General features: G+C 47.3%; 1 protein-coding gene across 2 annotated transcripts; it reads right to left on the bottom strand.

The window, feature by feature from the left end:
* Nucleotides 1-509: 509 nt before the first annotated feature.
* LOC309358606 (serum amyloid P-component-like) lies at nucleotides 510-10,312 on the bottom strand. Of its 2 annotated transcripts, none has more exons than XM_081891956.1 (2): nucleotides 10,225-10,312; nucleotides 510-1,533 (listed from the first exon to the last, which is right to left on the bottom strand). In XM_081891956.1, the coding sequence occupies exons 1-2, from the start codon at nucleotides 10,295-10,297 to the stop codon at nucleotides 929-931; spliced, it is 678 nt and encodes a 225-aa protein (XP_081748082.1). In that variant the 5' UTR covers nucleotides 10,298-10,312; the 3' UTR covers nucleotides 510-928. The 2 variants fall into 2 exon arrangements, with proteins under 2 accessions (XP_081748082.1, XP_081748081.1); XM_081891955.1 differs by lacking the exon at nucleotides 10,225-10,312 and adding an exon at nucleotides 2,968-3,262.
* Nucleotides 10,313-20,209: the final 9,897 nt, after the last annotated feature.

Below are 20,209 nucleotides of genomic sequence, written 5' to 3'. Positions count from 1 at the left end.
AGTTTTTAGATTTGGGGGAGTTAGTCTAGCTGTATCTGGCAAAAACACATTTGGAATGACCTTCAGCTTGAAATGCAGCAGGTTGGTGGGGCACCTGTAGTCTTCCCAAATGTTGCTGGTCTACAACTCCCATCACCTCTGACCATTAGTCCTGCTGGCTGGGGCTGATGGGAGTTGAAGTCCAGCAAAGCCTGGAGGGCCATATGTCCCTAGCTCCCCAAACACGTAATGACCCATCATTGCCGGCCTTTGAATTGACTCTAAGGTCTTATTGGTTTGCAAAGCCCTCCTCTTCAATTAGAATTTTCTTGCAGCACCGTCTATATAATGTTTCTGCCTTTTAGGACTCTTTTATTTAATTTTATGGCAATCCGCAAACATTTTAAATAAATAAACTTCCCTGGAACACTCCATGCCATAACAGGCAGGCACTTCGGTTGCACTGTTTTCAATGTGTGCTAAAAAAAAAATGTTTTTGTTAGTTCAGGAGACCCTACCCAGACAAGGAATCTCATTTTATATTGGTTTATTTAATGAAAACATATCGCAAAGGAGGTGGGAGAGAACATTACATTGAAATTAGAACCACACCAAATCCAGAGAAGAGACCCAGCAAAGCAGCAACAGAACACCTCAGCGGCAAAACGTCATCCGGCAAATCATCATGCGGATGGCACCGAGAGCAGATTTGTAAACAGACGCTTGCCTGGTCGCCTTTGGCGAGCGAGATGTGCCTCCAGGCGACCAGGAGGGTGGGTGGGTGGGGAAGCTGCAATAAACCAAGTGGATGAGTGGAAGTTCACAGCTTGTTTTTTGTTTTCCAAAATGCTCAGTGTGCCACACAACAGCTCGATGGCCAGGTGGGTTAGAATTTGGGACAGAAAAGGCTGGTTATTCTGCTTGGGAGGCTGGATTTCCCTCGTTTCCTTTACCTCAGCCTGCCCTTCACCACCACGTCTCCCTTGATTTCATAGTGCAGGTTCTTCCAGCCCAGAGCGCATCGGGGCAGCTGCAGATCCTGGTAGGCTGCCCGCATCTTGTGAGGAGACAGGAGGAAATCCCACATGTAGACGTCCGTCAGTTCTCCAGAGAAGGAGTTGTAGGAGTCGTAGGTGCCCCCAAAGCGGTCTTGCTCTTGGCCCAACAGGATGAAGGCCCCGGAGCTAACCACATAGCCTTTCTTCAAGCCTTTGCGTGGCCAAGGCTTGCCGTTCATCCAGAACTCAGCGATGCCGGTGGCCGATTCCCACCCAAAACAGACATGCTCCCAGTCTAGGGTGTCCTCTGGGACTTTGAAGGACAGGTACTCTCCACCAATGTACACCCGGTATTCTCCTCGCTTGGGCTTGAAGATCAGGATTTCGTTGTCCTCAGACTCAGTGGCGTAGGAGAAGAGGCCATAGGGCCGAGTCAAGTCCGTGTAGGACCTCAGGCAGACGGTGAGGTTCTGCAGCGGCTCCTTGGGCAGAGGCTTGAGGATGATGTAGGCCTCACTAGGCTCCGTGCGGAAGACAAAGACTTTTCTGGTTAGGTCTGTGAGGAGACAAGGAAAGAGAGAGACTCAGGGGAGAAAGGTTGGGACCATTTCCTCTCTGACAAGGCTCCTGAGCTTTCCCCAGCAGCATCGTTGAAAGGGGTGGGTTCTAATGCACGAAGGAAGTAAATACCGTATTTTTTGCTCTATAAGACTCACTTTTTCCCTCCTAAAAAGTAAGGGGAAATGTGTGTGCGTCTTATGGAGCGAATGCAGGCTGCGCAGCTATCCGAGAAGCCAGAACAGCAAGAGGGATTGCTGCTGTCACTGCGTAGTGATCCCTCTTGCTGTTCTGGCTTCTGAGATTGAGAATATTTTTTTTCTTGTTTTCCTCCTCCAAAAACTAGGTGCGTCTTGTGGTCTGGTGTGTCTTATAGAGCGAAAAATATGGTAAATAAATTAATAATAATAATAATATAATATAATATAATATAATATAATATAATATAATAATAATAATAATAATATAATAATAATAATAATAATAATAATAATAATAATAATAATAATAGCGCTGTCCATCGTCCATCTGATTGATTTGCCCCAGCCACTCTAGGCAGCTTCCCACAGAATATAAAAACACAGTAAAACATCAAACATTTCCCCTAAATGGGGCTGCCTTCAGACACCTTCTGAATGTCATATAGTTGTTTATATCCTTGCCATTCGATGGGAGGGCGTTCCACAGGGAGGGTGCCACTACCTAGAAGACCTCCATAGATTTTACCAGGTTCTCCACACACAATTGTGGCTCCTGGTGAGCTGTGATTTAAGGTGAAGCATGCAGGCCGATATGTGGCACAAACAAATATAGAATTGTAGGTTGGAAGAGACCCTGAGGGTGATCTAGTTCAACATCCTACAATGCAGGAACCACAGCTAAAAAACCCTTGAAAGGTGATCACCCCACCTCCAACGAAGGAGAGCCCAAAACCTTACCAGGTTATCTATTCCACAGCTGAACAGATAAACAAAAAATCTGAGCAGTTTTTAGAGTCTGTTGTAGTCATATTGTGTGTATCTGCCGCTTCCCCCCATTGATTCATGGCATTTGCTTAACAAGATTTATATACCACTTACCAAATATATATAAATATAAATATATATAAATAGAAAAATACCAATAAAAAGCAATTTGTAAAAACAGACATAATAAAGCTGTCACTATTATAATTATGATAATTAGTATCACAATATTATTCATGAAAACGGCTACAATTGGAATGGTTTCATTACTACTATTATTATCGTCATCATCATCATACTCAAAGTAAAGCGATTCATGGACATGACTAACTTTGGTCCATTAATTTCAGTGGGTCTACTCTGAGTAGGACTAATGTTGGCTACAAGCCCATCTTCATCATAATTTTACTTGTCAGAAGGAGATGTCATAAGATGCCCACAAAGGATAAGCTGAATAAGCTACTAACCTTCCTGGGCGGCAGCCTCTGACAAACCTGCAAGGATGAGGAGACAGACCCAGCGGGAGTCCATCTTCAGGGCTATCCAAAAATGGGATTTTAGAAAAAGTGCAAGCAGAACCTGATCGTGGGAGGGAGAAGCTGCAGCCTCTGCAATCATCAGTGACCGCCTGCAAATCACAGAAACTTTGAGGGCCATGTCTAAATTTATCCCTGCACTGAGACAGGCGGAAGAAAACAGCCCGCCAAAGGCTGAGTCTGCAATTGAGCAACCCCTTCTCAGCTTCCAGAAGTTGCAAAGGAGAGGCAGGAGGCTGCTTGACTCCTTGAGAAGGAAAGAAATAGCTCAGCTGCTGGATCGGGCCAAAGGCTACCCATCTAGCATAACCCTCATAAAACCATTGAATTGTAGAGTTGGAAGGGATCCCAAGGATCATCTAGTCTAACCCCCTGCAATGCAGGCATATGCAACTGCCCCATACAGGGATCAAACCTGCAACCTTGGCATCATCAGCACCACACTCTAACCAACTGGGATATCCAGGTTGCATTCCTCCAGTGAAAATAGGGACGACCTATTCAACAACAACAACAATTTTATTATTTACACCCCACCCAATATTTGGGCCAATATGGTATATACATATACCCTCCAACATTATGAAAATAGGGATGGCCTCTTCTTCTTCTTCTTCTTCTTCTTCTTCTTCTTCTTCTTCTTCTTCTTCTTCTTCTTCTTCTTCTTCTTCTTCTTCTTCTTCTTCTTCTTCCACCACCCATCTGACTGAATTGCCCCAGTCACTCTGGGTGGCTTCCAACATATATAGAAACAAAACAAAGCTTTAAACATTAAAAAAAACACCTTCCCCATACAAGGCTGCCTTTAGAAGTCTTCTAAAGGTTGTATAGTTACTTATCTCCTTGGCTCAGAGGTTGGATAACTCCATACCCTCCAACATTTCTCCAGTGAATATAGGGATGTCCTAAGGAAAAGTGGGACATTCCGGGCTCAAATAAGAAACCAGGACAGCTTCTGTAAATCCAGGACTGTCCCTGGAAAATAAGGGCACTTGGAGGGTCTGCCTTCCCACTCTACAGTTCTATGATAGTTTGAAAACACCCCATTCTATGATCTAGTGGGAGCGAAGTGTCCCCTTAGCTATAGTAAACCTAGCCCACAGAAGCACACCAAGCTGTTTCTCTTTCCAGGCTTTTAGGAGGCTGGCGATATTAATTTTGCAAAGCTTTTGCAGGGGCTGGCTAATTGCTGATGCTATCAACCTGTTCTCCCTGGCTTTGATTGGCTTTTGATTAGTGGTTTTAATTGGATGTTTTAATGGGGCTCCTTGATTGTAACTTGCTCCCTCCCAGCAATTGGCTTTGGGGAACCTTGTCAAGGTAAAGTAGAAAAGGGAGAAATTAAGTGAGGAATTAAGTTAATAAGGAAAAGGCAGCTACTCTATCCTCTGCACAGAGTTAGTTCCACAACCACCATGCTAGGGCTCTGAAAGGCCCAACTGAACTCGAGAGCTGAGGGCAACAGCTACTGTTTCGGGGTCACAAAGGTCTGGGAGATGTTTTTCATCCCAGGGGGTCCCTTTTTTTCTGGCCCCCCTTACGGAATCTGCAAGTCCTTGATGGGTGAGGCAAAAGTGGGCAGAGCAACAATTGCAAATTTTGTGGTGTTTTTTCTACAATAGGCTAAAGATTTCCCCCTCCAGATCAACAAGTGGCGTTATAAGAGTTCAAGGACAAAGTCCAGCCAGGCAGAAACTCCCAAGAGAGCCAGAGAGTGATGCTGTCATGGGCTGGCTGGACACAGAGAACCAGTGGGAGGCACCAGCTAGGGAACACCCAAGGGGAGAAGGCTCAGAGCTGGGGAGTTGGGGGTGGGACAAAGATGTGTGGTCAGAGGGAGTAGACTACCCATTGACATTAGAGGGAGGAGGAGCCAGAGTGGTTGAGCTTTTTTGGGGGAAACACCACAACTGACATCAACAAATGCCAAATTTGTTTGGCACTTTACGGAGGAACAGAGAGAGGGGGTAGGGGGTCAGAAACATTCATTCCCCCGTGATTTTAACCCCATGAACAATAAGGGTCTATTGGCAGAACCTATTGGTGTTTCGCAACTTCCTGACTAGTTGCAGGACCTTAGCCAGACCTAGCCAGTGGCGTAGCGTGGGGGGTGCAGGGGGGCCCGGCCACACCGGGCGCAACATCTGGGGTTTAGGGTTAGGGGGCACAAATTACTTGCCTTGCCCCGGGTGCTGACAACCCACGCTACGCCACTGGACCTAGCAAAGTAAACGCAGAGTTCTCGAAAGCAATTGGCAACTTGGCTGCAGACAGGATGGACGAAGCAGGAACCAGGAACTTGTAGTTAGGTGTTTATTATATACAGTGGACTATTTATAGGAACAGAACACAGATCTTTGACTTGCTCTCTCTGACACGACTCACAACTCTCTCAACCTCCAACTCCTACACTGACACACTGAACCACTGAATTAACAGTTAGTAGGCCATTAATTATCACTCCCTTGAGAGAGCTTGACCAATCATGGAGCTGTCTCCATGCCTCTGTATCACCAGGCAGACTTACTCCTTCACATGACCTTTTGGCTGTTTGCCAAACCTTAATTGACCCTGTGTGAGTAGCTGCACATATTCAGATTCCCAACAGGGTCCCACGATCTACCAGGAGCACCCAGGGATCTACTGATTGATCGTGGTTGACCGGTTGAACATGTCTGCCATAGAGGTATGAAGAAAGCGGAGCAAATATAGACCAGGCGAAGAATTCTCAGGTTGCTTGAGAAGGACCTGGGGAAGGAGCAGCCTTAGAGAGCAGTAGGAAGGCAGAGACCTTCCACCCTCGCAACAGCCTCATTGGGGCAAGGCTTACGGGGAAGGGCTGCTGTGACCACTAGGCCTGCACTGTTTTCGTTTTATTGCTGACCAGCTCCTGACTCCCGCTCCTGACAGGGCTGTATTTAGCTCCTGTATCTGAGGTTCCCCATTCCTGGCCCAACAGAACAACAGAGCTGAGAGCATCCTCAGGAAACAATGTTGTTGTGGCAATGAGATGGCTTTAGAAGATGATGGATTCAGGTTATCAGTGGCCACTAGCCATGATAAAGCTAAAGGTAAAGGGACTCCTGACCATTAGGTCCAGTCGTGACCGACTCTGGGGTTGTGGCGCTCATCTCGCTTTATCGGCCGAGGGAGCCAGCGTACAGCTTCCGGGTCATGTGGCCAGCATGACTAAGCCGCTTCTGGCGAACCAGAGCAGTGCATGGAAACGCCATTTACCTTCCTGCCAGAGCGATACCTATTTATCTACTGATGTGCTTTCAAACTGCTAGGTTGGCAGGAGCAGGGACCGAGCAACGGGAGCTAACCCCATCGCTGGGATTTGAACCGTCGACCTTCTGATTGGCAAGTCCTAGGCTCTGTGGTTTAACCCACAGCGCCACCCACGTCCCACACTAGTGAAGCTCTAACTCCGCTGTCAGAGGCAGAGATGTGTCTTTGAATACCAGTCTCTGTGAATCACAAGTGGGGAGAGTTGCTGTTGTATCCAGTCCTATTTGTGGACTTCCCAGGGTTCTGGCCACCGAGAAGGGCTGATCTGATGTTCTTGGATGTCTCCAGCTGTTCAAGGAAGCTATTTTTGCCCAGACACAGAGATGTTTCTTTTGTGTGTGTGTTGGGGGGGGGGGACCACAAAATTTAGCTCGTCTTCCTTCTTTCTTGCAAGAGCTGCAGGGTCACACACACCACTGCTGTGGTGGTGGTGGTGTGTGTGATTCACCCACATCACGGCCAAAAAGAGGAAGGGATGACCCAGAAAGCTGACCATCTCAGATTTCTCCACCTCCTCAAAGGGAGATGAGATGGCTAAATGAATTTGCTCCAGCATTTCACAGATGGAAACAGAAACACTATAACCTTCTTGTGACCAGGGATGGAAGGGTATGCGGTGTGGAGTGGGGAGGAATTTGACCCAGTTCACATTGAAAGGCAAACCCATCTCAAACTACAGCAAGTTTGGGATGTTGCTTCTGTGCCAATTATCATGGGCTGAGCTTTAAATAAGGCTGCAGCTCAGCCTGGGACCCGTCTGCACTACAGCCGTACCTTGGTTCTCAAACAGAATGCATTCTGGGAGTCCATTCGACTCCCGGAACTGTTCAAAAACCAAGACATGGATTCTGATTGGCTGCAGGAGCGTCCTGCAACCTATCAGAAGCCACGGAAGCCACGCTGGATGTTCAGCTTCTGGAAATCGTTTGAAAACCGGAAAACTCACTTCTACTTTTTGATCGTTCGGGTGCCGAAACATACGAGTTCCAAGGCGTTCAGCATCCAAGGTACGACTGTATATGATTGTTCCACTTTGAACAATCATGGCTTCCCTGAAAGAATCCTGGGAGTTGTAGTTTGTTAAGGGTTCAGGGCAAAGGTAGCCCTGTTTTGAGGCAAAATGGGAAGTACGGTAGCTGACCTGCATAAGGGCTGCCTGCCCCTGCTCCCCACCCCCCCATTTAAGCTTCGCTTACTGGGCTCACTTGGGTTCTGGGGCAATTGTGCAAGGCCTCTGCAGGCCTCCACGTGATTTTGTGGGGCTCTTGTGTGAGACCTCACCGGAAGCTGCCACTTCTCCTTGCTTCTCTGGCGACGGGCTGTGTGCCCAGGGAGCACACCTTCGGAAGCGGCCTTTGGATTCTGCCGCCTGAGGCAGCTGCCTCAGTTTGCCTCATGGATGCACCGGCCCTGGTGCAAAGAGGAGGCCCCTATTTCCCGCACAGAGCGACAATTGGCTGAGCCATGACTGTTTAAAGTGTTCTGATACTGCTTTAAAAGTATAGTGCAGATGGGGCCTGGCCTACCTATGAGTTGGCCAGAGCTGGTGCACAGTTTCAGCTGCCCTCATTACTCCTCTTTCCTTTTGCAGAGAACAACGGCGCTTTTCGCCCCTCCGCATGCGTGCATCTTCCAGACGAGGCCTGGGATGCCATCCTCCTAATCGGAATAAATGAGGGCTGTTTAGAGCCCTCTGCTGCTTGATTTAAGGCTCTACATTTCCTCCGACCCCCCTCCCCCACTAATAGCCTGGGGAACGTCTCCAAAGTTATTAACTTTCCTCCCTAATTTGGAAGCACGGGGGAAGCGTATGGCTCCCATTGCCCATCAATGCTCCCTTGGGGAGCTTTAATCGCCCCGGTGACAGGAGGGGATGGATTGGAGAGCTGTAATGAGCGTCCCTTTGGCGAAGGGATGGGGCTCACTGGTAGAATGTGCTTGCATGGGGGGGGTGGGGGTCTCCGCTGTGGGGAGAAATGCCCTCGGGTTGTGTGGCTGCGTTTTCCAAGTAGCTCACGAGCTTGTTAGAGAACAGCCGGGCTTGCATCATCGCGAGACCCTCTCTAGGAGATGAATTGCATGCGCTGGCAAATTACGGGGCCATCGTAAACACAGCAGAAAGATCAGCTGGGGAAGAATAGGCAGAGAAGTGTTCATTGCCACCCCATGGAAAATGGAGAAGGTTCATTTCTATTATAGTGCAGGGGCAGAGAAGCCTTTTCTCAGCCAGGATGGAGGAGGCGCCCTCCTGCAAAGGCAACCACTTGGGGGCCATGTGCTGCTGGTGGGTGTGGCCAGAGGTAAAAAGTGGGCGGAGTAACATACCTGACTCTTGCACATAATTCAGAGGTACACACACACACACTCACACACACCCTCTCTGCCCAGGCAAGTAAGAGAATACCAGAAGGTGAGCATTCTGGATCAGGTCATTATATTATTATAAGTTCAGGGGTGTGAGACTCCCCTAAAATCCTGGGTCTAGTTTAGAATTTAATCAAGCTTCCTGAACCCCTGGATCCAGCAAGGATTAAGATATAAGTCAGGCCAGCTTCCTCAGGCGATCGCCTGGGAGATGGGCCATTAAAGGAGAACAAAGGGAAGGTCATTAACAAATGGAAGACTCAGGCAACAGAGGTGTGGGGCGCCTCTCTGAGCTCTGAGATAGTTAGCAGAAACAAAGCAGTGTGGGGTTTTAGGACTGCAGTTGGGGTCTGGAGTGGGGGGAGAATGGTTACAGGCTGTGAAAGTCAGCAAGCTTCAGAGAGTGGGTGCCATGGCTGGTGCCTGTTTGAATCCAGGGCTGTGGCTATGGCAGAAGCAAGAACCACTTGGGGGTGAATGCTGTGAGCCCCTCCATCGTAGGCTCAGGTTGTATATATGTGTAAAAACACCATATATCCTAAAGATACCACAACCTCATTTCCAAAGGAACCCTCAGCAAGTGCCTGGAATTTCACACTGCTCAGAGATTGGGACAGCATGCAGCAATATTAAGGAAGGCTGCTCTCAGAAAAATGTGTGTATGAGGAAAAATTTCATACTGAAATGTATGTATGTGGAGAAATTAGCACCAAAATGCTGAATTTTCATAATGGATTGTTATTATTATTATTATTGGTCAAGCTGATCTGGAAATGTGGAAAACAAAGCTGAAGATTGGCAAAATGAGAAACCGGGACCACATTTACACCAGACATTTAAAGCAGCACGATACAGTGGTACCTCGGCTTAAGAACTTAATTCGTTCCGGAGGTCCGTTCTTAACCTGAAACTGTTCTTAACCTGAGGTACCACTTTAGCTAATGGGGCCTCCCACTGCCGCTGCGCCAGCGCCACCCGATTTCTGTTCTCATCCTGAAGCAACGTTCTTAACCCGAGGTACTATTTCTTGGTTAGTGGAGTCTGTAACCTGAAGCGTCTGTAACCCGAGGTACCACTGTACTTAGAACACTCACGGCTTCCCCCAAAGGATTCTGGGAGCTATAGTTTGTCAATAGTGCAGAGAGGAGACCCCTATTGCCCCCACCCACCCAGAGTTACAATTCCAAGAGTTACCTTTGAAGAACCATTGGCTGTTAAACGACTCTGGGAATTGTAGCGCTGGGAGGGCAATAGTGGTCCTGTAACTACTCTCAGCATCCTCAACAAACTACACTTCCCAGAATTCTTTTTTTTTTTTGGAGGGGGAAGCAATGGTGGTTTTTAAAGTGTCATCACAGTGCTTTAAATCTATTGTGTAAATGTTGCCGGGGAGAAACCGGAATTGACTGATTTGCCTGTCCCTGGTGATTATGGGATGGCAACAATGAGGCGGATAGAGAAATAAATCCAGTGCAGCCAAATCTCTTCCCTGGCTTTGACAATTCTGTCCCTACCAGCCACCCACCAACCCACCGATTCTCTGTTGCCGAAGTTTCCCCTCCTCTCCCTGCTCCCCGGTTTGATTGCTGGCACATCTCATAACCATTTGCTATTTCACGGCCGACAGGGCAGCTGACAAGTTATTAAAAGAGGAAGGCATGTCATCCACCAGTTCGGGCTTCCTCGTCGCCTGCCCTTTTCAGTTAACTGTCATTAAACGTCGCTTCAGTCGCCGGGAAGAGGAAGTGACACATGGGGGATATTGGCCATAATCCTCCACCGGCTCAGCCTGTGACATGACGTTTATCTTCCCTCCTCAGCGAGAGAGTGAATCTTCTCTCCCCCTTCTCCTCTTTCTCTTCATTTGCTGAGATAAACGGCTGAGCGGTACTCACTCCCCGCTGCGGCCACCTCAATTCCTCCTTTAAAGAATACGATTCCGAAGGTAATCTGGACCAGAGTTGGGCAAGGTTTATTTTGAAGGAGTTTTTTTTTAATTATTACAAAGGATAAAGAGCTATAACAAATATAGCAACACCATCAATGCAGTAGGAGGCCTTTTCTGTTTTCTTTATTAACTTTATTGCAAAACAATTTACATATAACAACACAAGCAAAGACAATATCTCAATGACAACTAAACATTACCTAACAACACATCACACACACTTTTGACTTCTGATTCACCTCATTGTGCTTTCTACATATTTTTAACCGTTACGCATTTCTTGTTATATCTGTTACATATCCAGAAATTTTTCTACATTTATAGTTTTCCTTAATATTCAAGATTCAATCTAGATTCCTGTCAGGAATATTGTTTTAGATATTCTTTAAATGTTATCCATTCTTCACACACTTTCTGGTTTGAGTTTCCTCTTGTTCTCGCAGTCATTTTCGCAAGTTCCAAGTATTCTCTCATCTTCACCTGCCAGTCAAGCTTTGTAGGGAGGAGGGCTTTTTTCAGCCGGAGGGCCGCATTTCCTACAGGGAAATATTCCAGGGGCCACAAGTGAGCGGGGACAGAGGTGAAAGTGAGCAGAGCAATCAGAGAATCATAGAAATGTACAGCTGGGGTATAGCTGAGGTACAATCTCGAGGCATGGTTCAACAATATCTGGGATGTGACTATTTCAGAGCGACTAACTGGGCTTAGAGGGACGTGGGTGGCTCTGTGGGTTAAACCACAGAGCCTAGGACTTGTCGATCAGAAGGTCAGCGGTTTGAATCCCTGCGACGGGGTGAGCTCCCGTTGTTCGGTCCCAGGTCCTGCCCACCACACAGTGCAAGTAGATAAATAGGTACCGCTCTTGTGGGAAGGTAAATGGCGTTTTCGTGCACTTCTCTGGTTCACCAGAAGTGGCTCAGTCATGCTGGCCATATGACCCGGAAGCTGTACGCTGGCTCCCTCGGCCAAGAAAGCAAGATGAGCGCCACAACCCCAGAGTCGGCCACGACTGGACCTAATGGTCAGGGGTCCCTTTACCTTTAACTCGGCTTAGAAGGGTTACCAAAGGTATTATAAAGAGAGACACACCTTTGATGAAACCTCCCATTCTTTTAATATGTAAGATAGCAAATTTCTCCCACCAGTTTCACAAATGTCTGTGGAGAGCCTACATGGACCATTAATGCTTTGAGATTATGTAAAACGAAGCTATAAATTCAATGCTTTATTTACTGTATTTGTTTTGCAGAGACTGTATTAAATTTTCTTTAATCAATAATTTTTTTTGGAACAAAATGAACTGTGGAGCTGGAAGGGTCCCCACAGGGTCATTTAGTTCAACCCTCTGCAATGCAGGTGTCACAGCTAATGAATGTAAATTTTGTACTGGTAAATTTCTCTCTCTCTCTCTCTCTCTCTCTCTCTCTGTCTCTGTCTCTCATGTCTTCCGTCCAGGTGAGCAAGAGGTATTATCAGAGGACACGTTCCAGCAAAAACACAGAGGGCAACAATTAGTGGCAGAAAAGGGGTGTGGCCTATAGAGATGCCCAAGGGCCAGACGGAGAGGGCTGAGGGGCCGCCTTCAGATCCTGGGCTGAGTCTGCCCATCCTTTCTGGAGCATTTCACAGATGGAAATGGGGGTATGCTTCTGTCATGTCAGTCTTTCCTGCCACAGCATGTTCCTTTGAGATACCCAACTTCTCTCATCCGCCGCAGCGGAGAGGTCAGCCTTCCCTCTCGCCGAGCCTGAATATGCAAGCTGAGAGAGGCTTGCTGCCTAAGCAGGGGAGCTGGGCCATTCTGACAGCAGTTAACATGTTGACAGCCCCATCACTCAGCTTCCCAGAGATGTTAAGCTCTGAGGGAACACAGTGTGCATATGAATGCAGACATTAGCAAAAAATAACATCCGCAAATGGCATTATTTTAGGAGAAACGGCTTTGCACAAATGTGTTTATTGGGCAAAATGGCATTCTGACATGTGTATATTGGGAGAGAGTCCTACTGCAATGCTGATGATTAAGGAACAAAAGACCTCCCTAGCTGCTGAGCTTGTCACCCACCAAGCCATAGATAGCCAACACATAGACAGGGAAGTTCAAACTGAGTCTTGTGACCAGCGCATCGCCCTGAGCTTGAGCCTTTATTGCAGCCAGTGGGTCACCAGGAGCTGTCCTTAGTGCTGCAGACACTGGCCCACCTTGCTGCATTCCTCCGCCATCTGCCTCACTGTCATGCAAGGGACGCACTATCAACTTGTCAAAATACCTCTCAGCTGTCGCAATATGGGAAGCGGGAGGCCATGCGCCGCACTGCACCTTGCTGTTCACGTGCGCACATGGATTAACGTGCATCTGCTCAATGTGGCAGGTGCCCCCATTCCATACGTTTCCACGCTTTCACTTCTCGGAAGCCTGGGGGGAGAGAGGGGAGTCCTGGAGAAGGATGATGCCAGCAACTCACACTGGCCAGAAAACATTTCCACAACCTTTGAAAGACTAGGAAGTCGACTGTGGGATCACTTTGCAAGGATCTCTGTCATAATGTCAAGAGTGCAAAGGCAGTTGTCAGGGACTGTGCTGAGGAGGACTGCATGGAGGAGGAATTGTGGGAGCCCCCCCCCCTTGCTCCTGCTCTGGATCCTGAATCTTCCCAGGAGCAGGAGGACAGTATAGATTTGGAACAGTGGTTTGCAGAGAGACATAGTTCAAAAGGCAGAAGCTGGGAAATACTGGATGGGGAACAGCTAGCAGAAGAAACAGTGGGAAAGAGAGGGTTAACAGATTCACAGTCTCTGGAAAGCATTCAGCTGCTCTCCCCAAGGTCAAGAAGAGCTCAGAAAGTGGCAGAGCAGAAAGCATGCAAAACACAGAGGGAACAAGCTCAGATTACAAGACGTAGAAGAGATGTAGATCAATAGGGACATAAGGGGGTGGGATCCTTAATTGGGAGCACCGCCATTCTAGGAGATGGGTTCTTTGTTTACTCACTGTAATTATTAAAGTTTCTAACTGGTAAGAAGACTCCTTTCTCTTTGTTCTGCTTATCTACTGTCATGGGGGGAGGAAGCCGATTCCCTGAAGCCTGACAGCAGTTGGTCAAAGGAACCCATTGGAACCTTTAATGTGATCCCGTAAGTGCAGGAAGAGAGCCTGCTTGGCTCAGATATAAGGTCACCTTCCTACAGTGACCAATCAGGAGTAGTTAATGTGCACAATAACAAAAAGGGAATTGTGCACATTTCCCAGTCAGTATGCCTAATCCCCAGCAAGCTTTGAGGACTGTGCATCTCTTGGCTGAATTCTGTACACTCCCCAGCTATTATGCATGATCTCCAACAGGTCTTGAGAAATGTGCATATTGTTTATTTATTACCACCCCTTTGTATTTTATTTTATTTTATTTTATTTATTTATTTATTTCTACCCTTATTTGTATACCAGCCTTCAGCCAACGTCCACAGGGAAGTTCACAACATAAAAATACAATTCTGTGCATTCTGCAGGCAATGTGCACATTCTCCATTCGGTATGCAGAGTCTCCAAGAAACATGCTTTCCCCCTATTCCTTAACCACAACTTATCATTTCCAAATCGGGTGGAGGCTGCTTTGAGCGGAAAATGCATCAAGCAACAGTAATTCTCAGGATACCTATAGATTGTGGCAAATTCCATTTCACCCATGCCACAATAGAAAGTATTTCAGAGGAGCTCTGGTTTGTTCACAACATTGCCACAAACTGGGGGAAATAAGCCTTCAGCAAAAGGACAGGGTCTCCCAATTGTTCTGTTTCCCCTCCCTGTGTCCAGGCCTTCTCAACTACACTGCTGTTGCTTTCTTCTGATGACGGACCTGTGATCTAGTTTGGAGATACTAGATACTTGGCTCCTCTTTGTGGCTGACCTTGTCCCCTCTCTCCCCAAATGCTGACACATTATGCCTGCGAGAAAGCTCTCCAAAACAGACTAGGCCTCAGTGCTATTTTCCTAAAAATTGAGGTGCCGGAACTCATCATGAACGCCTCCCTTGTTCTCTTATAATGGCAATGGCGCCCACCTGAGAGGTGCCGGAACTGAGTTCCAGTGAGTTGGGGGGGGGAAGTCCTCACAGGTCTTATTTAGTTTTTATTATTACATTTTTATCCTCTAAGGAATATGGCTCCCTACAAAAATCCTGCAAGACAGGTTGGGCTGAGAGCTGGTGACTGACCCAAGATCACCCAGTGAGCTCCATGTCCAAATGTGTGTTTATTTTAATGTGTTATACATCTGATGTTAGCTGCTCTGAGCCTGGTTTTGGCTGGGGAGGGCGGGGTATAAATAAAAATTATAATTATTATTTATAAGGTATGCCGTTTACAGTGGTACCTCGGGTTACAGACTCTTCAGGTTACAGACTCCACTAACCCATAAATAGTACCTCGGGTTAAGAACTTTACCTCAGGATGAGAACAGAAACTGTGCGGCAGTGGGAGGCCCCATTAGCTAAAGTGGTACCTCAGGTTAAGAACAGTTTCAGGTTAAGAACAGACCTCCAGAACGGATTAAGTTCTTAACCCAAGGTACCACTGTATGCTCTTAAAAGCAGCAAACTAAATGTTAATTTGATAAGGAGGTAAGTATTGCCTGTATTTCAATCTTTCCCAAAGGTTTCCAGTGTGTGTGTGTGTGTGTGTGTGAAGTAAATGGTGATAAACATCCCCCCTGGGCCATTTCTGAACATGTTACATCTGTAGAATTGATTCTCACAAACATGAAAACCACGCTGTTTCTGCCTTGGTTAGACCCCGCCTGGAGTACTGTGTGCAGTTCTGAGCATCACAATTTAAGAAGCATATTGACAAGCTGGAATATATGCAGAGGGGGGTGACCAGGATGATAAAGGGTTTGGAAACCAAGCTTTGTGGGGAGCGGTTGAGGGAATTGGGTATGTTTAGCCAAGTAAAGAGGAGACGGAGAAGAGCAATATGAAAGCCACCTTCAAATATCTAAAGGGCTGTCACATGGAAGATGGAGCAAGATGGTTTTCTCCTGCTCCAGAAGCCAGGACCCAAGCCAATGGCTTTGTTACAAGAAAGGAGATTCTGACTAAACATCAGGAAGAAGGTTCTGGTGGCAAGAGCTGTTCAGCAGTAGAATGGTGGTGGGCTCTTCTTCATTGCAGGCTTTAAAGCAGAGGTTGGAAGGCCAGCTGCCATGGATGCTCCAACTGAGATTCCTGCATTTCAGGAATGACCCTCAGGATCCCTTCCAACTCTATGATTCCATGTTTGTCAATGTTCCTGTGCTATGTTCCTTGGAATCTCAGGTAAGCTGGACTGCGGAAGACCCTGCTTTTCACAAGGTCTTGGAGAGTTGCTTTGAGAAGAACTCAACCCTCAACATCTCTAGGTGTCAGGCGGCAGAGGAACCAACCCCCACGGCAGATTTCCAGGAATGGACAAGACAAGGAAAAGTCCTTACCATCTGCTTTTTATTCAATATTCACAGAGAGAGGCTTGAGAATGCAGCCTGTTGGAATAATGGCATTGTCCTGAGTGAGTGTCCACCCCCTCCATCTCTCCCACTCCGTCATGCGTCATCGCCATGGGTGCCCTCTGCCTCTGAGCTCTTTGCTCTCCTACTTCCATTGCTCTCCGGGTTCTGGGGGAGGGGGGGTCTGGAATGCTTTCTAAAGACACTGAGTGCATCATCTGTCACTCTTCTTCTTCTTCTTCTTCTTCTTCTTCTTCTTCTTCTTCTTCTTCTTCTTCCTCCTCCTCCTCCTCCTCCTCTCCCATTATTTCCCAGCTTTCCCCCTCATCTGCCTCTGAGCTGTGACCTCCCTCAAACCTCTGCTGTAATTCTGAACTGTCTTCTTCTTTGGAAGGGTCAGGCTGGGGAGGTGGTCTCCACCATTCCTCCTCTAACCAGTCCCTGACACTAGGTAGGGCTGATAAAGACCCCTGCCTGAAACCCTGGACAGCCACTATCATTCAGTGTGAATCAGGGGTGTGTACCCTTTTTTGCACCCATGTGGGCAGGTAGTTGGAGACAGCACAGGTGTTGAGTGTAGATGATGCCACACATAGGCAGACACAATCGGTTGGCCACTATGACTAGAGGGAGCCTTTGGCCTGATCCAGCTGGACTCAGTTCCTGTCCACTGTCCATTCTGGGTGGGGCTGATGGGAGTCTTCATCTTTACAACCTCTTTTTTTTTGCCTTGTTCCTTCTAAGCCAGGCATGTCCAAAGTCTGTTTTGGGGGCCTAATCCGGCCCACTGGTTGGTTTAATCCGGCCCCTGTGGTATCTTATTTCCTGGGGTAAAATCTTATTAAAAAAACCTCAACAACTTCAACCCTCATGGCCCTTCACTTCATCAAATCTGGCCCTCTTTGAAAAAAGTTTGGACTAAGCAAAAGTACACACTCAGGATCACTTAATGCAGATTAGCTCTGCTTCCACTGCTCAGAGAGCCTTAGCATGGCCTTCCGCATTTTAGACACATCAGGGCATCTGGAATCCTAGCACAGTGGTACCTTGGCTTACGAACTTAATCCGTTCCGGAAGTCCATTCTTAAACCGAAACCATTCTTAAACCAAGGTGCGCTTTTCCTAATGAGGCCACCTGCTGCCAGTGCCCTTCCACCGTTTGGTTTCTGTTCTTAGACTGAGGTAAAGTTTGCAAACCAGGACACTATCTCCGGTTTTGCGGAGTTTGTAAACCGAATCGTACTTAAACAGGACTGTTCTTAAACTGTGGTACCACTGTAAATAAATGCCTGCCCTGCAAGTCTGGAGACGTCAGCCTATCTCCATCTCGGTATATGTTCCTCAGCGCTCATCCCAGCCAGCAGAGGGCAGTCTGAATCCAAGAATGCCGACATCCAGGAAGAGCATTTCCCTCTGCCCCTGGTTTTGATAAGTGCATTTAATTTGATGTGTATTTAAGTCCCAATGAACAATAGTTAATGAAAGCATGTAAGGAGCAAAGGGTACAGGATGTTTTAGAGCTTGCATTCCGGTTAGAGAGCGTGCAGCGGGATTAATATGCAGCCTTGTAAAATGTTCTGTAGATGGGCAAATCAATCCTTGGTTTAGGAGGACAGCCGTTGTGTATGTGTGCGTGTTTAAAAGGTGATGTGCTGAGAGCTCTGATCAAATAATGGTTCACTAAGTGCACTGTTGTGCCAGGGGAGAAGCCACATGGGGCGAGAGGGTATTTGGGATCGGGAGGGGGGAGGGGGAGAGTGTTGGTCCCGAGGAAAGGATCCACTCCTCCTATTGCTTTCTGTACATTAGAACTGCGGCACAAGTTTGAAAATTTGAAAGGTTGGCCCGAAGACTGTGCCATGGGATGGACAGCTGAGCGACTGGGTGTGTGGGATCAGGCTTGCATTGGAAGCAAGCACCACCCTCCCCGTGTAAATTGTACAAGAGTAAAATAAAGAGTGTGTTGTCAGATGATCCGAAGAGCTCAGTGGCTGGTTGAGGCCAGAGGCTCAGCTAATAGAGCATCTTGTTCCCAAAGTGAACAACAGGGATCCCAACTTGAATAAAATATGGCGGCAGGGATGGACGGACACACAGGTATGGCCCATCCCACACAATTGATCACAAGACGTGGCACATGAGCACCATTTGAATGGCAAAGCTCTTCAACATTGGGGGGGGGGTCCTCCCTGAAATATTTTAGGGGAGGGTGGAAGAGATCTTCGCCCCTGTGGTGGTCTGGCCAACCAGATGCCTCAGTGGGAAATCCACAAGCAGGAACTGGACACAGCAGCAGCGCTCCTCGATTGTGATTCCCAGCTAGCAGCCATTCATAGCTGCATCCTCCATGGGTTTGCCACGTCCTCTTTTGAAGCTATCCAAGCCAGTAACCATCGCTATGTCCTGTGGCAGAGAATTCTGCTTTCCTTTTGCCTGTGCAGAATCTTTGGGCATCCAAGCCAGTTGGATGGCTCTGACTTCTACTATTAAACACCACAAAAGCGTCTCGGAATAAAACAGGACATCTCATTTTCTTGAGTGAGAACTCGGCAGTTATTTTGGGTGCTGGGATCTGGTGTGATTCTGCGCCGAGATCTCGCCCCCAAAAGTGCTTCCCCCCAAGAAACCACTTTTAGGGGGCCACAATGTTGCATGCCCCCCAAAAGCGCTCCATGATCTCATGTAGGTCACACGACTCGCACAGAGTACAGGCCGGAAGACCTGGGTCCTGGTTTTGGGACTCGAGATGTCGGAGGGCAGAGCTTTTTCTCTGGGGTAACACAGGGGTACACATACCCCTAAACATTTTGTGACTCTAAAGGGAGAATAAAGTATTTTTTAAAATTTATTTTAGTTTCTTCTCTAGCACAGTGAATCATCGGTTCTGTTGCTACCCCCGATGGCGGCCTCATTTCCTGACACAGTGTTTCCTGAGTCTCAGGCGGAAGTGAGCATTTAATGTGTGAAGTAGGAGTTGGAATCTAGCACAGTGATTGGTCAGTTTCATTGTTACCGCCTCTGACGGCAGCTTTATTTCCATTCCCAGTGTTTCCTGAGTCTCAGACAGAAGCAAGCGTTTAATGTGTGAAGCAGTGTGGAATGTGGATGTGTGGTGTTTTACTGATGAAAGTTTCACCTCATTGAGGGGCAGTATTTCAATATGAGTAGGAAAATTACTATTTTTCATCATCACGAGGTAATGCAAGTTCTTTGTACTTTTGTCCATTTTCTGTATTTATTTTTCCTGATTTGAACTATAAAATGGTGGTTTTCTTTAGTCAAAATGAGAGTACCCCTAAACATTTTTTAAAGAAAGAAAGAAAGAAAGAAAGAAAGAAAGAAAGAAAGAAAGAAAGAAAGAAAGAAAGAAAGCACTGTTGGAAGGTATGGTATTATGAGAGTGGCAGAGAAAAACTTCCATAAATTGAGTTTGTTGTTGCTGTAGAGAGGCTGTAAATTGAACTGGGGACAAGTGCTCCAACGCTGCACTGATGTGTCTCCCCTTGACTCTGTGAGGCAGTTCCAGTCCAAGCATCACAACAAATTTGGGTGAGCATCTTCTGTCCCAAGGCCTGGGAGCAGAAAGAGAGTCTGCCTGCCTTGCAGTCCTACTGCCAGCCTTAATGGAGCGAGCAATTCTGCTACCCGCTAGTAAACAGAAATAGGCCCCAGGGTGCCCTCCTATCGTGCCTTGAGTCAAATGGCCCGTTGGCAGGTGGGGGGGGGGGGAGTCACATTTCAGCCGGAATCTCTCCAGCAAAACCTACTGCATCTTCATGGGGGAGGCGGGAGGAGAAGGAGGGAAGAAGGATCCATTTTTTGCTGCTTCCATGCAGCCTCTCTCTGCCCACAGCGCTGGCACCGATCCCCAGAGATGGAAGAAGAATGATGGTCCCGAGAGGCATTCTGGGAGAGACGCCAGGAGAGAAGGAAGCCAGGGCTTTATTCTCCTGCCGAAGAAGAGGCAATCTGTGTCTTAAGATGAGATGGTCCAATGTGGTGTGAGGCAAATACAGTATATATTCTCAGGTAGAATGGTCACAGAGTTTCTCTCCCAGGTGGTGGTGGTGGGGAGGAAACGCCCTCCCATCAGA

This window comes from Podarcis melisellensis (genome assembly GCF_964234715.1).
Source record: "Podarcis melisellensis genome assembly, chromosome: 16".
In the NCBI taxonomy this organism is placed as follows: Eukaryota; Metazoa; Chordata; class Lepidosauria; order Squamata; family Lacertidae; genus Podarcis; species Podarcis melisellensis.
Note: the sequence above shows the minus strand (reverse complement) of the source record. Positions and strands in the feature narration are given on the sequence as shown.